The sequence below is a fragment of the Mercenaria mercenaria genome, chromosome 9 (genome assembly GCF_021730395.1).
Source record: "Mercenaria mercenaria strain notata chromosome 9, MADL_Memer_1, whole genome shotgun sequence".
Classification (NCBI taxonomy): domain Eukaryota; kingdom Metazoa; phylum Mollusca; class Bivalvia; order Venerida; family Veneridae; genus Mercenaria; species Mercenaria mercenaria.
The window spans coordinates 44,709,028-44,734,521 of NC_069369.1; the positions used below are offsets into that span (position 1 = coordinate 44,709,028).

Consider the following 25,494-nt stretch of genomic DNA (forward strand, 5'->3'; position numbering starts at 1 on the left):
TTGGTCAGAATGATTACCTTGATAAAATCTAGGCCGAGTTCGAAAATGGGTCATCTGGGGTCAAAAACTGGGTCACTAGGTCAAATCAAGGAAAAACCTTGTGTATGCGATAGAGGCTGCATTTTTCAATTGATCTTCATGAATTTTGGTCAGAATGATAACCTTGATGAAATCTAGGCCGAGTTCGAAATTGGGTCACCTGGGGTCAAAAACTAGGTCAAATCAAGGAAAAACCTTGTGTATGCAATAGAGGCTGTATTTTTCAATTGATCTTCATGAATTTTGGTCAGAATGATAACCTTGATGAAATCTAGGCCGAGTTCGAAAATGGGTCACCTGGGGTCAAAAACTAGGTCACTAGGTCAAATCAAGGAAAAACCTTGTGTATGCAATATAGGCTGTATTTTTGTGCCCCCCCCCCCCCCCCCCCCCCCCATGAGTGGTGGGGCATATAGATTTGGTCTTGTCCGTCCGTCCGTGCGTGCATCCGTCCGTCCGTCCATCTCTCCGTCCGTCCGAAGTTCGTGACGCGCCTAGCTCGAAAAGTATTTGATATAAATTGATGAAACCTTGCATGAGTCTTAATCATGATATGAACTTGTGCACCTCCTATTTTTCATCTGGCTCCGCCCCCTATTTTCAGAGTTATGGCCCCTGAAATAGTCAAAAATGCACATTTTCACCTTGTGACATGCCTAGCTCAAAAAATATTTGATATAGATTCATGAAACCTTGCATGAGTCTTAATCATGATATGAACTTGTGCATCTCCTATTTTTCGTCTGGCTCTGCCTCCTATTTTCAGAGTTATGGCCCCTGAAATAGTCAAAAATGCACATTTTTACCTTGTGACACGCCTAGCTCAAAAAGTATTTGATATAGATTCATGAAACCTTGCATGAGTCTTAATCATGATATGAACTTGCGCACCTTCTATTTTTCATCTGACTCCGCCCCCTATTTTCAGAGTTATTGCCCCTGAAATAGTCAAAAATGCACATTTTCAACTTGTGACATGCCTAGCTCAAAAAGTATTTAATATAAATTCATGAAACCTTGCATGAGTCTTAATCATGATATGAACTTGCGCACCTCCTATTTTTCATTTGGGTCCGCCCCCTATTTTCAGAGTTATTGCCCCTGAAATAGTCAAAAATGCACATTTTCAACTTGTGACATGCCTAGCTCAAAAAGTATTTGATATAAATTCATGAAACCTTGCATGAGTCTTAATCATGATATGAACTTGTGCATCTTCTATTTTTCATCTGACTCCGCCCCCTATTTTCAGAGTTATTGCCCCTGAAATAGTCAAAAATGCACATTTTCAACTTGTGACACACCTAGCTCAAAAAGTATTTGATATAAATTCATGAAACCTTGCATGAGTCTTAATCATGATATGAACTTGCGCACCTCCTATTTTTCATTTGGGTCCGCCCCCTATTTTTAGAGTTATGGCCCCTGAAATAGTCAAAAATGTACATTTTCACCTTGTGACGCACCTAGCTCAAAAAGTTTTTAGTATAAATGGTTGAAAACTTGCATAAGTCTTAATCATGATATAAACTTGCACACCTCTAATTTCTTGGCTGGCTCCACCCCCTATTTTTAAAGTTATGGCCCCTGAAATAGCAAAAAAATGCACTTTTTCACCTAATTATGCACTTTTTTACCTAATTATGTGCCTAGCTCAAAAAGTATTAGATGTAAATTCAGGAAACCTTGCTGGAGTCTTTATTGTGATGTGACCTTGCACACTTAGCATTCTTCTTGAGAATCTTAGCTTTTATTACAGAGTTATGGCCCTTGAAATAGCCAAAATAATGGATTTTTTGTTTGTGATGTTCAAAGCTCAAAAAGTATATGGCCTAGAATAATGAATCCTTTTCATAAAATGTTTGTTGAGGCTATACCCTCAAACTGAGACTGCAAACATTTGAATTATTGCCCCTTATTTGTGACAAATGTACCAGTGGGGGGCACACCCTGTGTCCTACAGACAAATTCTAGTTCAATTGATCTTCATGAATTTTGGTCAGAATATTAACCTTGATCAAATCTAGGCCGAGTTCGAAAATGGGTCATCTGGGGTCAAAAACTAGGTCACTAGGTCAAATCAAAGAAAAACCTTGTGTATGCGATAGAGGCTGTATTTTTCAACTGATCTTCAGGAAATTTTGTCAGAATGATAACCTTGATAAAATCTAGGCCAATTTTGAAAATGGGTCATCTGGGGTCAAAAACTAGGTCACTATATAGGTCAAATCAAAGAAAAACCTTGTGTATGCGATAGAGGCTGTATTTTTCAATTGATCTTCATGAATTTTAGTCAGAATGATTGCTTTGATAAAATCTAGGGCAGGTTGGATTATTGTTCATCTGGGGTCAAAAACTAGGTCACTAGGTTAAATAAAAAAAAACCTTGTGTATGCAATAGAGGCTGTATTTATGTGAGTTTTTCTGATCGCTCGATGTCCGTCGTCTGTCTGTCATCTTTCTGTCGTCCATCAACATTTAGCTTGTGTATGTGATAGAGGCTGTATTTTTCAACTGATCTTCATGAAATTGGGTCAGAATGATTACATTGATAAAATCTAGGCCGAGTTCGAAAATGGGTCACTAGGTCAAATCAAAGAAAAACCTTGTGTATGCGATAGAGGCTGTATTTTTTAATTAATCTTCATGAATTTTGGTCAATATGAGTACCTTGATGAAATCTAGGCCGAATTTGAAAATGGGTCATCTGGGGTCAAAAACTTGGTCACTAGGTCAAATCAAAGAAAAGCCTTGTGTATGCGATAGAGGCTGTATTTTTCAATTGATTTTCATGAAATATGGTCAGAATGATTGCCTTGATGAAATCTAGGTCGAGTTTGAATATGGGTCATCTGGGGTCAAGAAGTAGGTCACTAGGTCAAATCAAAGAAAAACCTTGTGTATGCGATAGAGGCTGTATTTTTCAATTGATCCTTATGAAATTTGGTCAGAATGATAACCTTGATGAAATCTAGGTCAAGTTCAGATATGGGTCATTTGGGGTCAAAAACTAGGTCACTAGGTCAAATCAAGGAAAAACCTTGTGTATGCGATAGAAGCTGTATTTTTCAGTTGATCTTCATGCAATTTGGTCAGAATGATTGCCTTGGTGAAATGTAAGTCAGATTTGAGTATGGGTCATCTGGCATCAAAAACTAGGTCACTAGATCATATCAAATAAAATACTTATTTAAACTCAAGAGACCACATTTTTGGTCCAATTATAATGAAAATTGCCCAGAATATTTGTTTCCATGAAATCCCTAGGTCAAACATGTTTAAACTAATATGGTGTGTTTCACAGACCTGTGAGCGACCTAGGGCCATCTTGGCCCTCTTGTCAAATAATCTTCATGAATTTTGGTCAAAATGATTACCTTGATAAAATTTAGGCCGAGTTTGAAAATGGGTCATCTGGGGTCAAAAACTAGGTCACTAGGTCAAATCAAAGAAAAACCTTGTGTATGCGATAAAGGCTGTATTTTTCAATTAAACTTCATGAATTTTGGTCAGAATGATTGCCTTGATGAAATCTAGGTCAAGATCGAATATGGGTCATCTGGGGTCAAAAACTAGGTCACTAGGTCAAATCAAGGAAAAACCTTGTGTATGCGATAGAGGCTGTATTTTTCAATTGATCTTCATGAATTTTGGTCAGAATGATAACCTTTATGAAATCTAGGCCGAGTTCGAAATTGGGTCACCTGGGGTCAAAAACTAGGTCACTAGGTCAAATCAAGGAAAAACCTTGTGTATGCGATAGAGGCTTTATTTATGTCTCCCACTACACAGTGGTGTGGGAGACATATTGATTTACTCCTGTCTGTGTGTGTGTCTGTCTGTCACAAAGCTTGTCCGCACTCTAAGTCGAACATTTCTCATCCGATCTTCACCAAACTTGAACAAAATGTGTGTGCCAATAAGTCCTCGGCCAAGTTTGATAACTAGCCAAATCGGCCCAGGCACTTCGGAATTATGGCCCTTGAATTACCGAAAAACGCTCAGATTTTAGGCAGTAAAGGGGTCCTTTTGGCTCCAGGAATGTGCATGCAATCTGAGTAGTATAGGAGTCCTTTTGGCTTGATGAATGTGCATGCGCTCTAGTAGGGCAAGTTCGATAATGAGCCAAAGTGCTCCAGGCACTTCGGACTTATGGCCCTTGAATTACCGAAAATCGGCCTTTTTAGCTCACCTGTCACATAGTGACAAGGTGAGCTTTTGTGATCACCCTTCGTCCGTCGTTTGTGCGTCCGTGCGTCCGTCCGTCAACAATTTCTTGTCTGCACGATAGTGGTTTCATTTATGATTTTATTTTAACCAAACTTGCACACAACTTGTATCACCATAAGATCTCGGTTCCTTTCTTGAACTAGCCAGATCCCAATATAGTTTCAGAGTTATGGCCCCTGAAAGGGCCAAAATTAGCTATTTTGACCTTGTCTGCACAATAGCAGCTTTATTTATGATTTGATTTTTACCAAACTGGCACACAACTTGTATCACCATAAGATCTTGGTTCCTTTCTTGAACTGGCCAGATTCCATTATGGGTTCCAGAGTTATGGCCCCTGAAAGGGCCAGAATTAGCTATTTTGACCTTGTCTGCACAATAGCAGGCTCATTTATGATTTTATTTTAACCAAACTTGCACACAACTTGTATCACCATAAGATCTTGGTTCCTTTCTTGAACTGGCGAGATTCCTTTATGGGTTCTAGAGTCATGGCCCCTGAAAGGGCCAGAATTAGCTATTTTGACCTTGTCTGCACAATAGCAGCTTCATTTATGATTTGAATTTAATCAAACTTGCACAAAACTTGTGTCACCATAAGATCTCAGTTCCTTTCTTGAACCGGCTAGATCCCATAATGGGTTCCAGAGTTATGGCCCCAGAAAGGGCCATAATTAGCTATTTTGACCTTGTCTGCACAATAGCAGCTTCATTTATGATTTGATTTTAACCAAACTTGCACACAACTTGTATCACCACAAGGTCTTGGTTCCTTTCTTGAACTGTCCAAATTCCTTCATGGGTTCCAGAGTTATGGCCCCTTAAAGGTCCAAAATTGGCTATTTTGGCTTTTGCAGCCATATAGAGACTTCATTTTTGGTTTTATTTGATACAAACTTCCAAAATATCTTCAACAACAATAAATCTTAGATTCCATGACAAATCAGATCCAATCGTAGGTTCCAGAGTTATTTGATATCTGATTACCTCCCCTGATTGTAATCAAAATGGATTTATATCAGTAAGTACTTATAGGACTTATTTGAAATTTCATTATTGTCATTAGTTGGACTGAGACAATCAGGGTTAATAACTATGGACTGATTTTATGTCAAATTACCTCCCTTTATTTCAAATTAAAATGGGTATATCTCTGTAACTAATGAAGATACTGATCTGAAATTTCATTTATGTCAACAGATTTATTTGGCAGAGCCTTCTTTTGTTCACTTACAATATTTTTTTTTTAATTACTTCCCTTTTATGTTACTATAAATAGCTTATTTTAGTAACTTTTTTATTATTGGCCATAGGGAAAAACCGAGACCACTTTTCTGTGGTACAACATGGATGGTACCTCCAATTTTTAGGTACATTTTGACATATCTGTACCTTGTAAGAATTGTTTTTTCTTTTTGGTTAAATTTCTTCCCTTTGTTGTTCCTGTCCTTTGGACTTAAATATTTTTACTGAGGACCTTCTTATCCTCAAGTGCAGTGATAACAGGTGAGTGATATAGGGCCATCATGGCCCTCTTGTTACTCTTGTCCATGCTCTAAGTCGAACATTTCTCATCCAATCAGCACCAAACTTGAACAAAAGGTGTTCGACTATAAGTCCTCGGCCAAGTTCGGTAACTAGCCAAATCGGCCTAGGCACTTTGGAATTATGTCTCCCACCACACAGTGGTGTTGGAGACATATTGATTTACTCCTGTCTGTGTGTCTGTCACAAAGGTTGTCCACACTCTAAGTCGAACATTTCTCATCCGATCTTCACCAAACTTGAACAAAATGTGTGTGCCAATAAGTCCTCGGCCAAGTTCGATTACTAGCCAAATCGGTCCAGGCACTTCGGAATTATGGCCCTTGAATTACCAAAAAACGCTCAGATTTCAGGCGCATTCCTGGAGCCTAAAGGACCCTTATACTACTCATGAGTAGTGTAGGAGTCCTTTTGGCTCCAGGAATGTGCATGCAATCTGAGTAGTATAGGAGTCCTTTTGGCTTGATGAATGTGCATGCGCTCTAGTAGGGCAAGTTTGATAATGAGCCAAATCGGTCCAGGCACTTCGGAGTTATGGCCCTTGAATTACTGAAAATCAGCCTTTTTACTCTTGTCCGTGCTCTTAGTTGAACATTTCTCATCCAATCATCACCAAACTTGAACAAAATGTGTTTGACCATAAGTCCTCGGCCAAGTTTGGTAACTAGCCAAATCACCCCAGGCACTTTGGAATTATGGCCATTGAATTACCGAAAATCGGCCTTTTTACTCTCGTCCGCGCTCTAAGTCCAACATTAATCATCCGATCTTCACCAAACTTGAACCAAATGTTTTTGACTATAACTCCTTGGCCAGGTTCATCAACTAGCCAAATCGTCTGAGGCACTCCAGAATTATGGCCCTTGAATTACCCAAAATCGGCCTTTTTTCTCGTCAAAGGTATATTTGTAGTAAGTAAACAGTATATAAAGACTGACTTGCTATTTAGATGATTAGGTTGTGGGAGACATGCGCTTTTCTCAAAAGCAACTCTAGTTATGGCCATTGAATTACCGAAAATCGGCCTTTTTACTCTCGTTTTCAATTGATCTTCATGAATTTTGGCCCAATCTTAAAGAAACTTGGTCAGAATGTTACCCTCAATAAAATCTTGGAAAAGTTCGATATTGGGTCATCTGGGGTCAAAAGCTAGGTCACCAGGTCAAATCAAAGGAAAAGCTTGTTAACACTTTAGAGGTCACAATTTGGGCCCAATCTTAATGAAACTTGGTCAGAATGTTACCCTCAATAAAGTCTTGGACGAGTTCTTTATTGGGTCATCTGGGGTCAAAATCTAGGTCACCAGGTCAAATCAAAGGAAAAGCTTGTTAACTCTGTAGAGGCCACATTTATGATGTATCTTCATGAAACTTGGTCAGAATGTTAATCTTGATGATCTGAAGGTCCAGTTTGAATCTGGGTCATGTAGGATTAAGAACTAGGTCACCAGGTCAAATCAAAGGAAAAGCTAGTTTACACTGTAGAGGCCACATTTGTGACCAGATATTAATGAAACTTGGTCAGAATGTTAATCTTATGTTCAAGTTCAAATGTGGGTCAGGTGAGGTCAAAAACTAGGTCATTAGGTCAAATCAAAGGGAAAGCTTGTTAACACTCTAGAGGCCACATTTATGACTATATCTTCATGAAACTTAGTCAGAATGTTAATCTTGATGATTTTTAGGTCATGTTCGAATCTGGGTCATGTCAGGTCAAAAACTAGGTCACTGGGTCAAATCAAAGGAAAAGCTAGTTAACACTTTAGAGGCCACATTTATGACCATATCTTAATGAAACTTGGTCAGAATGTTAATCTTGATGATCTTTAGGTCAATAGATCAGGTGAGCGATACAGGGCCTTCATGGCCCTCTTGTTTGGATATATCGACAGACTGCATGAAAAAATGTAAAAGTGTTCTATTTTAAATGAATGAGAAACAAATATATTTATTGAAATTTAAACCAATAGTTGATCAAGCTATAAATATTCTTATTTAGGAGTTATCATTGCAGAATCAGAGCAGGAAGTGGAGGATGAAGAAATTACAGAACCAGATGTTAGAGAAAAGATGGAAAAAGAGATCTTGGAGAAAGAACAGTCTCTACCAGTGTTGAATGGAGTAGATCTCTACTTACATCGGCAGAAAAAATTGGCTGAAAGGAAACAGAAAATAGCATCTCTGTCCAGTTCCATCATTTCAAGTCCAGAAGACAATGTGAGTATAAATATTAGCTCATGAAGATGCCTTCAAATGGGCATATAGGTAGATGGTAACGAGACAATGTGCAGAGTGCATTTACCATGACTTGTCATTAGGTCAAAGATGAAGGTTGCAATTGGAGCTGGAAGGTAAATATATATGTATAGGAATACATAATTATTTTTAGCTCACCTGAGCCAAAGGCTCATGGTGAGCTTTTGTGACCGCTCAATGTCCGTCGTCAGTCGTCCTTCGTGCGTCCGTCAACATTTTCTAAAAAAATCTTCTTTTTGAAAACCACTGGGCAGAATTACACCAAACTTCACAGGAATGATCCTTGGGTGGTCCCCTTTGAAAATTGTTCAAAGAATTGAATTCCTTGCAGAAGTCTGATTGCCATGGCAACCGAAAGAAAAAACATTAAAAATCTTCTTGTCCAAAACGGCAAGGCGTAGAGCCTTGATATTTGGCTTGTGACATCATCTAATGGTCCTCTATGAAGATTGTTCAAATTGTCCCCCTGGGGTGAAAAGTGGCCCGCCCAGGGGGTCACAAGTTTTCAAAACTTATATAGGAAAAAACTTTAAAAATCTTCTTGTCTAAAACCACAAGACCTAGGCCTTTGATATTTGGTATGTAGCATTGCCTTGTGGTCCTCTACCAAAATTGTTCAAATTATAACCCTGGGGTGAAAAGAGGCCCTGCCCCGGGGTCTCAAGATTTACATAGACTTATATAGGAAAAAAACCTTAAAAATCTTCTTGTCTGAAACTGCAAGGCCTAGGCTTTTGATATTTGGTATGTTGCATTGCCTTGTGGTCCTCTACCAAAATTTTTCAAAGTTAAATGGCCCTTTGGTTGTGACAGAAGAGGGTGCCCTGCACCGGGGGGTCCTCAAGTTTTATATATAGATCCCTTAAAATAGGGAAAAAACTTTTAAAAAATCTTCTTGCCTGAAACTGCATGGCATAGGCTTTTGATATTTGGTGTGTTGCCTTTCCTAGTGTTCCTCTACCAAGATTGTTCAAATTTTGTTCTTGGGGTGAAAAGAGCTGCCCTTGGGGTCCCAAGTTTAACATAGACTCATATAGGAAAAAATAAATATAAATCTTCTTATCTGAAAGTTCAAGGCGTACGCCTTTGATATTTGGTATGTAGCATTGCCTAGTGGATCTCTAACAAGATTGTTCAAATTATGCCCCTGGGGTGAAAAGAGGCCCCACCCTGGGGTCACTTTTTATATGAGTTATATAGGAATAAATACATAAAAAATTACCAGATCATATTTCCTAGGCTGTTTAGTTATAATTACCTGATGACCCCAAGTGATTAGGGGTCACTTGACTGTGACCTTGACCTACTTTCTTGTTTTTTAAGTTGCAGCCTTGAAATTTGGATGATATGTACAGTTTTGCACACCGATCTTAAAACTGACTTTCAGTGACCATGAATGTGACCTACTGACCTACTTTCTAATATTTTAGCATCAGTTTGCCATTTGAAACATGTGTCTCATATTACTCAGGTGAGCGATTCAGGGTCATCATGACCCTCTTGTTTTGTTTTAGGGTTTTTGTTCAAGTTTGTAAAACTATGGAAGCTTTTAGTGACGCATACTATTGCATAAAATGATTTTGGGCCAGTATAATTTTTAGCAACATAACATTTAAAACATGAACTTGGTGTAACGCGTAAGTTTAAACTGTCAGAAAAGTGTTGAAGCATCTGGAAGTTTTATTTTGTTTTACAAATCATCAAGCAGGTCAATGTTAAAAAGTGTTTTCTTAGTATTATTTGTGTAACTTGAGTACTCTATGAAAGACAAGCAATATAATATAAATCTATATAATGATCTTCACGATCAGGAAGTTAAGTTTCCAATTAGAAAAATTTTGAAATTAAGTAATTATGTCTCCCCAGGAGACATATTGTTTTTGCCCTGTCCGTCCGTCCATCCGTCCGTCCGTCCGTACGTCACACTTCATTTCCGAGCAATAACTGGAGAACCATTTGACCTAGAACCTTCAAACTTCATAAGGTTGTAGGGCTGCTGGAGTAGACGACCCCTATTGTTTTTGGGGTCACTCCATCAAAGGTCAAGGTCACAGGGGCCTGAACATTGAAAACCATTTCCGATCAATAACTAGAGAACCACTTGACCCAGAATGTTGAAACTTCATAGGATGATTGGTCATGAAGAGTAGATGACCCCTATTGATTTTGGGGTCACTCCGTCAAAGGTCAAGGTCACAGGGGCCTGAACATGGAAAACCATTTCCGATCAATAACTAGAGAACCACTTGACCCAGAATGTTGAAACTTCATAGGATGATTGTACATGCAAAGTAGATGACCCCTATCGATTTTGGGGTCACTCCATTAAAGGTCAAGGTCACAGGGGCCTGAACATTGAAAACCATTTCCGGTCAGTAGCTTAAGAACCACTTGACCCAGAATGTTGAAACTTAATAGGATGATTGGTCATGCAGAGTAGATGACCCCTATCGATTTTGGGGTCACTCTGTGAAAGGTCAAGGTCACAGGGGCCTGAACATTGAAAACCATTTCCGGTCAGTAACTTGAGAACCACTTGACCCAGAATGATGAAACTTCATAGGATGATTGGTCGTGCAGAGTAGATGACCCCTAATGATTTTAGGGTCACTCTGTTAAAGGTCAAGGCCACAGGGGCCTGAACATGGAAAACCATTTCCAATCAATAACTTGAGAACCTCTCGACCCAGAATGTTGAAACTTCATAGGATGATTGTTCATGCAGAGTAAATGACCACTATTGTTTTTGGGGTCACTCCGTTAAAGGTCAAGGTCACAGAGGCCTGAACATTGATAACGAGTTCTGATCAATAACTTGAGAACCACTTGACCCAGAATGTTGAAACTTCATAGGATGATTGAACATGCAGAGTAGATGACCCCTATTGATTTTGGGGTCAGTCTATTAAAGGTCAAGGTCACAGTGGCCTGTTCATGTAAAATCATTTTTTGGAAATAACTTGAGAACCACTTAACCTACAATGTTGAAACTTAATAGGATGATTGGACATGCAGAGTAGATGACCCCTATTTATTTTGAGGTCACTTGATCAAAGGTCAAGGTCACAGGAGCCTGAACAGTGACTTGAGAACCACTAGGCCAAGAGTGTTGAAATTTAGCGGGATGACTGGACATGCCAAGTAGATGATCCCTATTGCAGCCAACCATCAGTGTCTCTTTGACTTTTGCTCCTGACCCCTATTGACTTCTTGCCTATAGGACTTTGCATTGGGGGAGACATGCGCTTTTTTACAAAAGCATTTTCTAGTTTCAATGTTGAATTAAGATTTTATTAGGATATTTAAAAGAAATCGGAACAGTAGAAATTAATATACTGTACATTTCTAAAGTTTACACTGGTATATTTTTTTTAATGACACCATGCATATTCTTATGCACAGGACCTGTTAAATGAAACAAGTAAAAAAAGGATGATTTTACCGCCGAATGGGAAGCAAGTTACTTTGTTAATAGTACAAAGTTTCCCATTCAGAAAGTAGGGAAAAAGCCAGTGGTTGACTACTGTGAAATCATAAATATTCGTGGGGGGCTAATTTTCGTGGATTTCGTGGTTGAGTCAATCCACGAAATTTAATCCCAACGAACAGGTAAAATTCCCATTCATTTTATGTTCAAAAGTTGAAATCCACGAATTCATATCCACACGAAATTGCCGTTCTGACCAAAACCACGAAATTTCATGTCCACGAAATTTAATGATTTCACAGTACCTGAATGGGAAGTTTCCCTACTGTAAGTTAACTAACTTCAGTTAGCTCTCAGAATTCAGAATCACATTGTGTAGATGCCTAATGTTGAAAACCTGGTTTAGTTGTTTTGCTGCATTTCTTGTCTTGAATTTATTAGCTCATCTGAGCACAAAGTACTACGGATGAGCTATAGTGATCACTCACCATCAGTCATCAGTCTGTCAACAGTATTCTTTAAACAAATCTCCTGAAAAAATGTGTAGGGGAAAATAATGAAACTTTGCCTGGACGTTAGATATATTTAAACAACTTCTTTTCATGAACCACTTGATGGATCTTCATCAGATTTGATATTTAGCATCTTTGTAGGGCCCACTCACAAATCTGTTTCGGTGAGGGCACTTTCCCCTTTTCAGGGTCTGCTAGAGCTAAAAATACAAATACCTTTAAAGAAAAATCTTCTCATGAACCACTTGATGGATCTTCTATGAACTTGGTCTGTTCTGCATCATTGTCAGGTCCTCTCACAATTTTATTCCAAAGTTGGGCACTTGGCCCCTTTAAAGGGCCACTAGAGGTACAAAGAGATATGCAGTGGAACTTCATTCGCTTGAACCTGATGGCACAAGCATAATTTGTTTGAGTTATCTGTAGTGCAAACCATTGAGCTATAAATAATAGTTAAAATACATTACATCGGGATTTTGCCGGGACCTTACCATGCATTGGAGTGAAAAGTGGTGTTCGAGTGAATAAAGCACCTGCAAATAATTTCTTCTCATTGATTGTTCTTTATAAAACTTGTTCTGTATTGTCCTTCATAAAAAATGTTCTGTATTGTCATTTTAATGTCCTGTCCCAAATTTGTTGGAAATGAGGGGCCACTAGAGCTAAAATGTAATGGTTTCAAGATGCTGATGTCAAGGCAATTGTATTTATTCTCTGTAATTTACAGATTTCCTTATGCTATAATGATTTTTATTCTATTCTGTTTGTTATCACAGATAAAGAAACTGCATGAATTGGTGTCCATGTTAAAGGAGAAAGATCAGGATGTGTACATAACTGTGAAGAAGTATGTCATGGTCTCACTACTGGAGGTTTTCAAGGATGTCATACCTGGCTACTATATCAGACTGCCTACTGAGAAAGAGGAGCAACAAAAGGTAAAGCTATCATACCTGACTACTTTATCAGGCTACTTACAGATAGAGGAGCAACAAAAGGTAAAACTATCATAACTGGCAACTTTATCAGGCTACTTACAGATAGGGGAGCAACAAAAGGTAAAGCTATTATACCTGGCTACTATATCAGGCTACTTACAGATAGAGGAGTAACAAAAGGTAAAGCTATCATACCTGGCTACTATATCAGGCTACTTACAGATAGAGGAGCAACAAAAGGTAAAGCTATTATACCTGGCTACTATATCAGGCTACTTACAGATAGAGGAGTAACAAAAGGTAAAGCTATTATACCTGGCTACTATATCAGGCTACTTACAGATAGAGGAGCAACAAAAGGTAAAGCTATTATACCTGGGTACTATATCAGGCTACTTACAGATAGAGGAGTAACAAAAGGTAAAACTGTCATAACTGGCTACTTTATCAGGCTACTTACAGATAGAGGAGTAACAAAAGGTAAAACTATCATAACTGGCTACTATATCAGGCTACTTACAGATAGAGGAGCAACAAAAGGTAAAGCTATCATACCTGGCTACTATATCAGGCTACTTACAGATAGAGGAGCAACAAAAGGTAAAACTATCATAACTGGCTACTTTATCAGGCTACTTACAGATAGAGGAGCAACAAAAGGTAAAGCTATCATACCTGGCTACTTTATCAGGTTATTTACAGATAGAGGAGCAACAAAAGGTAAAACTATCATAACTGGCTACTTTATCAGGCTACTTACAGATAGAGGAGCAACAAAAGGTAAAACTATCATACCTGGCTACTATATCAGGCTACTTAAGATAGAGGAGCAACAAAAGGTAAAGCTATCATACCTGGCTACTATATCAGGCTACTTACAGATAGAGGAGCAACAAAAGGTAAAACTATCATAACTGGCTACTATATCAGGCTACTTACAGATAGAGGAGCAACAAAAGGTAAAACTATCATACCTGGCTACTATATCAGGCTATTTAAGATAGAGGAGCAACAAAAGGTAAAGCTATCATACCTGGCTACTATATCAGGCTACATACAGGTAGAGGTGTAACAAAAGGTAAAGCTATCATGCCTGGCTACTATATCAGGCTACATACAGATAGAGGAGCAACAAAAGGTAAAGCTATCATACCTGGCTACTATATCAGGCTTCATACAGGTAGAGGTGTAACAAAAGGTAAAGCTATCATGCCTGGTTACTATATCAGGCTACTTACAGAAAGAGGAGCAACAAAAGGTAAAGCTATCATACCTGGCTACTATATCAGGCTACATACAGGTAGAGGTGTAACAAAAGGTAAAGCTATCATGCCTGGCTACTATATCAGGCTACTTACAGATAGAGGAGCAACAAAAGGTAAAACTATCATACCTGGCTACTATATCAGGCTACTTACAGATAGAGGAGCAACAAAAGGTAAAACTATCATAACTGGCTACTATATCAGGCTACTTACAGATAGATTGTATTATATGCGATAACAGCAGGTGTGTGATAGTGTTTTAAATGTTTAGCTCACCTGAGCACAAAGTGCTCATGGTGAGCTATTGTGATCACGCTGTGTCTGTCGTCCATCCGTCCATCAAGTTGTCCGTCATCAACAATTATGTTTAAACAACATTTCCTCCTAAACCACTGAATGGATTTTGATGAAACTTGGCCTGGATGTTCCTTGGGTGGTACTCTACCAAATTTGTTCAAAACGTTTCGCTTGGTTGCACATAGGGGCCACCATAGCTAAAAATAGAAAAATCTTCAAACGACATCTTCTCCTAAAGCAATGGTCCGTTTTTGAAATCATTTCACACAAATGGTCCTTACGTCACCCTCTACCAAGTTCAAATTATACCGATTCGTCAAAAAACATGGCCGTCAGGGTGCGTGGTCTCTTTTTCCTATATGTATATAACAGTAACTTTAAAAATCTTCTTGTGTGAAACTGCTAGCCGATTTTAAAATAATTTCACACAAATGGTCCTTGTGTGACCTTCTACCAAGATTGTTCATATTATTAATCCCCCGCCACAAGTGGTGGGTGGTTATAGGAATGGTCTCCGTCCTTCCGTCCTTCTGTAACATTTTGTGTCCGCTCTGTATCTCTTAAACCCCTTGGGTCAAATGATCACCTCATCAAGACGATGTGCAGAACCCATGAGTCAGTCATGTCGGTTCAAGGTCAAGGTCACGACTCAGATCAAAGGTTTGAGCCTTCCATTTCGTGTCTGCTCTGTATCTCTTAAACCCCTTGAAGGATAATCATGAAACTTGAATCAAATGATCACCTCATCAAGACGATGTGCAGAACCCATGAGTCAGCCATGTCGGCTCAAGGTCAAGGTCATAACTCAAGGTCAAAGGTTTGAGCCTACCATTTCGTGTCCGCTCTGTATCTCTTAAACTTCTTGAAGGATAATTATGAAACTTGGATTAAATGATCACCTCATCAAGACGATGTGCAGAACTCATGAGTCAGCCATGTCGGCTTAAGGTCAAGGTCACAACTCAAGGTCAAAGGTTTTAGCCTTCCATTTTGTGTCTGCTCTGTATCTCCTAAACCCCTTGAAGGATTTTCATCAAACTTGGGTCAAATGATCACTTCATCAAGATGATGTGCAGAATTGATGAGTCAACCATGCTGGCTCAAGGTCAAGGTCTCAACTTAGAGTCAAAGGTTTGAGCCTTTCATTTTGTGTCCGTTCTGTATCTCCTAAACCCCTTGAAGGATTTACATTAAACTTGGGTCAAATGATCACCTCATCAAGAACTCATAAGTCAGCCATGTCAACTCAAGGTCAAGGTCACAACTCAAGGTCAAAGGTTTGAGCTCTGTATCTCCTAAACCCCTTTTAGGATTTTCATGAAACTTTGGTCAAGTGATCACCTCATCTAGACGATGTGCAGAATTCCTGGGTCAGCCATGTCAGTTCAAGGTCAAGGTCACAGCTCAAGGTCTAAAGTTTACCCTTTCACTATCCATAGCAGTGGCGGGGGATTTAGCTGTCTTTCAGACTGCCTTGTTCTGATTTGTCAGAAAATGGCCGCCAGGGGGCATGGTCAGTTTTTCCTATATGTATATAGTGGAAATTAAAAAAAATCTTGTGTGAAACTGCTAGCCTGATTTTAAAATAATTTTACACAAATGGTGCTTGTGTGACCCTTTACCAAGATTGTTCAAATTACAGTCGAATATCATTACCTCGATATCGGTTAGCTCAATACTCCGGTTAGCACGATGTGTTTTAGTCAGTCCCGATTTATCTCTATATATTTTAATGTTATTATTTATCATTACCTCGATATTATTAGCTCGATATTTTGTTTAGCTCGATGAGATTTTTAAGTCCCTTCAACTTACCTGTACTGTTTTTACACCTGGATTCGTCGATATCACAGCTTGTCAAAATAATATCCATGTTTTTTGAGTCGGCTAAAGGCTGAAAGCCTTTTGACAAGTCCTTGCTGTTCAGCGATTCTCTAAATGGACCGAATAACACGTGAAGGGATGTAGTTCCATTAGATTTCTCGAACTTCAAACAGTTCACTGCATGAATGAAGTTAAGTTGTGTCAATTCCCTTTGCTATGACCAATATACGATGTAATCTGTCATATTTATGACTTGTAATTGTGCAATACTCGAATGTAACTCATTAAGCATAAATGTGCATTTTAAGAATTGCGCAGGCTTACAAAGCTTGGGTAACATCCAGCGAAAGACAAAAAATAGTTCCACAGGGCTCCAGATAAGATGCGTATTAGCGTAAATTACATATAGAAATAATGCAAATACGCATGTCTAATAATTTCTAAGCGTATAAAAACGTATATAAAAATTACAGAAACGCACACAATGCTTTTTTAAAAACAAAATCTGAATCGTCTGGATGCGTTAGGTAACATAGCTGATCAGCCTTAATTCTCCCACATTGAACGTAAACAGGCATTGTATGATTTCTATAAACTTTGCGTGGGTTGAATTTTGCAGTCAGTAAACGGATAAATTATCGGAAGAAGAAGCTCTTACTGGTTTGTTTAGTTACTACAGTTATTAAAAATGATTTTAATTCTTATTTTTCGAGAAATAAACAAATCGGCGAAACATTAAATTGTATTTTCTTGTAGTTTTTGAAATCGAAAGTAGATCGTCTATGTTTAGCTGCTTTCACGAAACGAAACAACTTTTTTATGAAAAGATTTAAATAAGAGGTAATTTAACCGTAAACTTCAATGTCAGATACTGCCAATTGCTGCTAAATGTCTTCGTATCATCACAATTTGTAAAATATATTGTTGAAACTGGAGAAAAGTGTAATCGTATCCGGATATAATATTTTGGGTAAATATCGAGCTGTGTTATGAAATTTTAAGAAAAAAAACTAAAAACAAACTGAAACTGGTAGACTATACTGTCAGTACATCAATCATTAGCCGACTCAGGCCCTTCAGGCCTTTGATATAAGGTGTGAAAATCAACCTATTTTTGTCCGGCGATGTATTAATTATGATCAAGTTAGTTTGTGTATTTGTTTTGTTTGTTATTTAATCTTAAACCCAATTTAAATGTCAGCAAGTTTGCATTTAATTCCCAGTAATTAGTCTTTTTAAACAGCGTGCAAGCAGGAAAGCTGTTTTCCAGTATAACAATTAATTTGGACAAACTATTATTCTGTTGACGGAGTAAAAATCTGCCATTTAGGATTGAGTAACAGTATGCATATTTAACTCGAAAATGTTGTTATCGAAGCACAGTCAAAATGACTGCTCAACAAGGAACATTACCGCTGCATTCAGACTTGTTTAGGGAAGGACCCTGACAGATCAAATATATGCTAGGGGGAAAAGAACTGACTGGTCAATTTCTTCTCCCCACCCGACAGGTCAAGTACTGGCTAGGAGGGAAAGAAATGACTAGTCAATTTCTTCCCCAACCTAACAGAGCAACTACTGGCTAGGGGGGAAAGAACTGACTGGTCAATTTCTTCCCCACCTGACAGGTCAAGTATATGCTAGGAGGGAAAGAACTGACCGGTCAATTTCTTCCCCCACCTGACTGGTCAAGTATATGCTAGGGGGGAAAGAACTGACCGGTCAGTTTCTTCTCTCCACCCGATAGGTCAAGTACTGGCTAGGGGGGGAAGAAATTGACTAGTCATTTCTTCCCCCACCTAATAGAGCAACTACTGGCTAGGGGGGAAAAACTGACTGGTCAATTTCATTTCCCTACCCGACAGGTCAAGTACTGGCTAGGGGAGAAAGAACTGACCAGTCAATTTCTTCCCCCACCTGACAGAGCAAGTACTGGCTAGGGGGGAAAGAACTGACTGGTCAATTTCTTCCCCCACCCGACAGGTCAAGTATATGCTAGGGGGGAAAGAACTGACTAGTTAATTTCTTCCCCCACCTAACAAAGCAACTACTGGCTAGGGGGAAAGAACTGACTGGTCAATTTCATTTCCCCACCTGACAGGTCAAGTACTGGCTTGGGGGGAAAGAACTGACCGGTCAATTTCTTCCCCCACCTGACAGAGCAAGTACTGGCTAGGGGGGAAAGAACTGACTGGTCAAGTTCATTTCCCCACCCAACAGTCCAAGTACTGGCTAGGGGGGAATGAACTGACCAGTTAATTTCTTCCCCCACCTGACAGGTCAAGTACTGGCTAAGGGGGAAAGAACTGACTGGTCAGTTTCTTCCCCCACCTAACAGAGCAAGTACTGGCTAGTGGGGAAAGAACTGACCAGTCAATTTCACAAAATGTGAAACATATTTCTTATTTTATATGAAATTTAAATGAAAACCGACTATCAGAAATAAAAAGCAGGCTAGTTAAGAATAATAATCCAAGAATAACCAGTTCCAATTCACTAACAGGGGAAATAATTGACTAGTCAGAAAAATTGATGAGGGGGAAAGAATTGACTAGTTAGTTTTTCCCCCCATTAGAATGATCAAGAGTAACCAGTTGCAATTGGGGGGGGGGGGGGGGGGGAATTGACTAGGGGGGGGGGGGAAGAACTGACCAGTCAGTTTCTTCCCCGGGGAAAAAACTGACTGGGGAAAAAACTGACCGTTACAGCTGTAACCAACCCGGGGGATACCTAGCAACTCTACTGAGCATGTTGTTAATGGGGAAGGACTCGGTAACCAACCGAATTAAGATGTTTTATTTGTCAACAAAATTAAGCTCGTATTTAGACCCCCCCCCCCCCCCCCCCCCCCCCACAAAAAAAAAAAAAGCATTCACTTTCTGTTAAGTTCATTTTGACTAATGAAATACTTTGCTTCTTACTAACGTCCTTAACTTTTTGCCGGATATATTTTTTTTAGCTCACCTGTCACAAAGTGACAAGGTGAGCTTTTGTGATCGCGCGGTGTCCGTCGTCCGTCCGTGCGTGCGTGCGTGCGTCCGTAAACTTTTGCTTGTGACCACTCTAGAGGTCACATTTTTCATGGGATCTTTATGAAAGTTGGTCAGAATGTTCATCTTGATGATATCTAGGTCAAGTTCGAAACTGGGTCACGTGCCTTCAAAAACTAGGTCAGTAGGTCTAAAAATAGAAAAACCTTGTGACCTCTCTAGAGGCCATATATTTTAGGAGATCTTCATGAAAATTGGTCAGAATGTTCACGTTGATGACATCTAGGTCAAGTTCGAAACTGGGTTACGTGCCTTCAAAAACTAGGTCAGTAGGTCTAAAAATAGAAAAACCTTGTGACCTCTCTAGAGGCCATATATTTCATGAGATCTTCATGAAAATTGGTCAGAACGTTCACCGTGATGATATCTAGGTCAAGTTTGAAACTGGGTCACGTGCCTTCAAAAACTAGGTCAGTAGGTCAAATAATAGAAAAACCTTGTGACCTCTCTAAAGGCCATATTTTTCATGGGATCTGTATGAAAGTTGGTCTGAATGTTCATCTTGATGATATCTAGGTCAAGTTCGAAACTGGGTCACGTGCCTTCAAAAACTAGGTCAGTAGGTCTAAAAATAGAAAAACCTTGTGACCTCTCTAGAGGCCATATATTTTAGGAGATCTTCATGAAAATTGGTCAGAATGTTCACGTTGATGACATCTAGGTCAAGTTCGAAACTGGGTTACGTGCCTTAAAAAACTAGGTCAGTAGGTCTAAAAATAGAAAAACCTTGTGACCTCTCTAGAGGCCATATATTTCATGAGATCTTCATGAAAATTGGTCAGAACGTTCACCGTGATGATATCTAGGTCAAGTTTGAAACTGGGTCACGTGCCTTCAAAAACTAGGTCAGTAGGTCAAATAATAGAAAAACCTTGTGACCTCTCTAAAGGCCATATTTTTCATGGGATCTGTATGAAAGTTGGTCTGAATGTTCATCTTGATGATATCTAGGTCAAGTTCGAAACTGGTTCACGTGCGGTCAAAAACTAGGTCAGTAGGTCTAAAAATAGAAAAACCTTGTGACCTCTCTAGAGGTCATATATTTCATGAGATCTTCATGAAAATTGGTCAGAATGTTCACCTTGATGATATCTAGGTCAAATTCGAATGTGGGTCACGTGCCATCAAAAACTAGGTCAGTTGGTCAAATAATAGAAAAACCTTAAGACCTCTCTAGAGGCCATATTTTTCATGGGATCTGTATGAAAGTTGGTCTGAATGTTCATCTTGATAATATCTAGATCAAGTTCGAAAGTGGGTCACGTGCCATCAAAAACTAGGTCAGTAGGTCAAATAATAGAAAAACCTTGTGACCTCTCTAAAGGCCATATTTTTCATGGGATCTGTATGAAAATTGGTCTGAATGTTCATCTTGATGATGTCTAGGTCAAGTTCGAAACAGGGTCATGTGCGATTAAAAACTAGGTCAGTAGGTCTAAAAATAGAAAAACCTTGTGACCTCTCTAGAGGCCATATTTGTGAATGGGTCTCCATAAAAATTGGTCAGAATGTTCACCTTGATGATATCTAGATCAAGTTTGAAACTGGGTCACGTGCCTTAAAAAACTAGGTCAGTAGGTCAAATAATAAAAAAACATTGTGACCTCTCTAGAGGCCATACTTTTCATGGGATCTGTATGAAAGTTGGTCTGAATGTTCACCTTGATGATATCTAGGTCTAGTTTGAAACTGGGTCAACTGCGGTCAAAACTAGGTCAGTAGGTCTAAAATTATTAAAATCTTTTGACCTCTCTAGAGGTCATATTTTTCAATGGATCTTCATGAAAATTGATCTGAATGTTCACCTTGATGATATCTAGGTCCAGTTCGAAACTGGGTCACGTGCAGTCAAAAACAAGGCCAGTAGGTATAAAAATAGAAAAACCTTGTGACCTCTCTAGAGGCCATATTTTTCAGGAGATCTTCATGAAAATTAGTGAGAATGTTCACCTTGATGCAGGCTGTCTAGCGTCCCTAAAATTCCTACTTTTTCCTATTTTTTTTCAGTTTGGCTAAAATTCCTATTTTTTTAAAAAAATCAAAGGAAATTCCTAAAAAGGCCCTATTTTTTCACAAAGATTCCTAATTTTTAAACATTTTTGCAATGATCAAAAAGAGAAAATGTTTTAAATGTTGTTTAAAAGTTCTTCTAATTCAGAAAAAAACAGTTTAGCACAGTTCAAAGCAGTTTACCAGTGGATCCATGTGTTCAGCTTGTTATTGGTTTTGACTAGATGACAGAGATAGGATTTCTGAAGGTAAATTGTGATACTTGAAAGATCTATTTCCCAATGAAGATTATCTGAGGGATATTTAGTGCTCCTTCACTCGAAGTGTAGCATACACACATGCAGAAGTAATACCTAGTTAATAGGTGTATATAGGTGTAGACATAATAACAAATCAGGTCAAATTCTGATTATTTACTTGGCCTGTTCTTCATAATTATGTAATATGTGATCACAGTTCAGATTTATTCTTTATACATGTATGTTAATTGTTTGCAAGCTATACAAGTTTCTAGTCAAATACGTAACTGATGCCCATCAACATTTTTATTAGACTATTAGATGTATATTTGTTCCCACTGCAATTTTTTTTGAGCTGTCAATGCTTCAAATTAACAAATTGTTTATTGTGGAATGTGATAGCTGAAAAGGGTGAAGAGGAGATGATTCTTGAGATTTTTCTCACAATCATGCACTGATGTCAACAAATGTATGGCTTGGAAACAGTTTTTGTGAATTTGCTAATTTAATGACCTGTGCTGGTTTAATTTGTATTTTCTAAGTATATCAAGTACCTGATGTCCATGCTGAATGTTGTAAAACTATGTATTTGTTGGTAATAAGTGTGTTATAATTTCTGTACAAATTAATCATAGTTATGAGTTTGTTGAACACTTGTCTTAGTTCACTCTCATTTTGTGTACTCTGATATGCAGTGTTGCTGGCAATACACTGTACTCCAATTGACAGCATTTCTTACTTTTTGGCATTGTTTCATTGTTTAAAAAATTAAAGAATAAAAAAATATGGTGTGGATTGTGATGGCTATAAGGGAAGAAGAGGAGGCCATAATTAAACTCTGTACAGTCAGACGTAGTAAGTGTATAGCTAGTGACACTGTGCTCTTTTTAATGTGTACTTTTAGTCAAAGTAGTTAATTCTCATTTCTGTTTATTTCCAGGATACAGCCAACAATAGCTGAAAACAGTGGAAAGCTGGTAGACGTCTTTTCTGTAAATAAAGCACTATTTGTGAGTTACTTTTATGTCAATCACATAAAGGTGAGCACATTACATGGTCTTTAAAGTCCATATTTTAATTTGAAAATTCCTAAATTTAGCCCTAAAATTTCCTTTACATTGTACCAAATTCCTAATTTTAGCCCTATTTTTTTGTACAAATTGCCCTAAAATTAGCCCTAATTTTTTGTCAGGGTATGCTAGACAGCCTGCTTGATGATATCTAGGTAAAGTTCAAAACAGGGTCACGTACCTTCGAAAACTAGGTCAATAGGTCAAATAATAGAAAAACCTTGTGACCTCGCTAGAGACCATATTTTTCAATGGATCTTCATGAAAATTGGTCAGAATTTTTATCTTGATAATATCTAGGTCAAGTTCAAAACTGGGTCACATGAGCTCAAAAACTAGGTCACTATGTCAAATAATAGAAAAAAACGACGTCATACTCAAAACTGGGTCATGTGGGAAGAGGTGAGCGATTCAGGACCATCATGGTCCTCTTGTTGCCATTCCTCACCACAAACCCATTCGGCGGGGGATACCAATTAATTGAATTTGCTTGTTGTGAAACATTTTTAAATGATCATTTTACAGACAATGAACTATGCTTATCAAATTATCAACTATTTAGAAAAGATCGAAAATCACATGGAGGAGGAATTATTGTTTATGTGAAGGAAAAATACCCATGTTGGCAAAGACATGATCTTGAAAATAAAAATTTAGAAACTTTATGGCTAGAAATCAAACCAAACCAACAAAAATCTTTCCTGCTATGTTACACTTATAGACCACCCTCCTGTAACCAGTTTTGGAATGAAGAATTTGAATTTTCATTAGAGACAGTATTTCTTGAAAACAAAGAAATAATATTATTAGGAGACTTTAATTATAATTACATTAAAAATAAATCAGTGAATAATGCATGGAACAATATAACAAGTGCATATAATCTCACACAATTAGTAGATAAACCCACAAGAGTAACTTATCATGAGCTATTATTGACCATTTATATACAAATCAGCCTTCAAACATTATGAATGTACAAATACCCCATCTCGCATTTAGTGACCACTTCCCTGTTTGTTTCACCAGAAAATTTTTAAGTACAACTAAAAATGGCCCGCTACATTCAACAGTTAAATATAGGTCATATAAAAACTTCAATGAACAACACTTTTTGCATGATTTAGAAAGGCAGCCATGGTCTGTGTTGGATATGTATGATGATCCTGATGATGCTTTGAACTTCTTTCTTAAAATTTTTCTAGATGTTATGGATCACCACTTACCTAAAAAAGGAACGTCAAGTTAAATATAAACATCAACCAGATTGGTTTAACGCAGAAATAAAAGACACAATTAAGTTAAAACACAATGCTAAAAAATCAGCCAACCAAGAAGAATACAAATTTTGGAGACTGAAAGTAAAAACTTGTCAAATCAAGCAAAAAGATCATTCTATTCCCAAAATATCAATAACAACAAGAAAAACCCTAAAAAGTTATGGAAACACCTTAATGAATTATCTGGTAAAGGGAAAAATTACCAAACCAATTATATTAATGATGACAATGGCAATCCAGTATTAGATCCATATACAACATTTAAAACTGTACCAAATCCCCCACAAAACCTCAACAATGAAAACAAGAAACGTATTCATGAATTTGTAAATAGTAAAGGTGTAATTAACACTTTTCAAATACCACCAGTTACTGAAGAATTCGTATTAGAAGAATTAAACTCACTTGATGAATCAAAGGCAACTGGTTTAGATGAAATTGGCCCAAGAATACTGAAAATAAGTCACAAAATAATCTGTCAACCACTCACAAAGATCATAAATCTAGGTATAAATACATGTAAATTTCCAGAAAAATTTAAAACAGCAAAAATAACACAAGTATTCAAGAAGAATTCAAAATCAGACAAAAGTAACTACAGACCAATATCAATACTTCCAATTTTATCTAAACTTATAGAAAGACATGTATCCAATCAAATGAAAAACTTCCTAGAAATAAATAATCTTCTCCATTCAAAACAATCAGGCTTTCGTTCAAACCATTCTTGTGAAACTGCCCTCGCTAACATAATTGATGAATGAATTACTGCTATAAATAATAACTCCTATGTTGGAACTATTTTCTTAGACTTGACCAAAGCCTTTGATCTAGTAAATCACTCTCTATTAATAGACAAATTAAAATTGTACAACTTCAGTGAATCTTCTATAGCATGGTTATCATCATAATTATTTAGAGAACCGTTCCCAAAAAGTTTGTGTAGCTGGTCAGCTATCTTCTGCCCAAGATATTTCTGCTGGTGTACCCCAGGGCTCAATATTGTTCATACTGTATATCAATGACCTTCCACTACACACAGGCAAATCATCAATTGACATGTTTGCAGATGATACAACAATATCTGCCTCGGGAAAATCGATAACGGAAGAACACAATACACTACAAGCTGACATAAACACTATTGACAAATGGTGCACTGATAACGCAATGCTTCCTAATACATCTAAAACAAAAGCTATGTACATCACTGCCTCATATAACAACAATAAAATAACAAATCACACAACCTGTTATACTATTCAAATGCAGGGTCAAGCACTTTCATACTCATCCACTGAGAAACTTTTAGGAGTACATGTGGATAAACATCTAAACTGGAAATATCAGGTTGAACAAACCATGAAAAAATGCAATACATATTTATATCTTCTCTTACGAATAAAATCTTTCCTGAACTTACATTCCAGAAAGCTATTATACCGTACGTTCTCGCATATAAGGCGCACTCGCTTATAAGACGCATCCCGACATTAGACGTGCAGTCTGGGGT

The 25,494-nt window shown here is 37.9% G+C and overlaps 1 protein-coding gene across 1 annotated transcript in view; it reads left to right on the plus strand.

Annotated features, from left to right (window-relative positions):
- LOC123547002 (nucleolar complex protein 3 homolog) overlaps positions 1-25,494 on the plus strand; it is a 323,445-nt gene that overhangs the window by 32,262 nt on the left and 265,689 nt on the right. The window contains exons 4-5 of the mRNA XM_053551318.1: positions 7,828-8,030; positions 12,785-12,946. Coding sequence (XP_053407293.1) covers positions 7,828-8,030; positions 12,785-12,946 — 365 coding nt within the window. The remainder of the gene's footprint in view (positions 1-7,827; positions 8,031-12,784; positions 12,947-25,494) is intronic.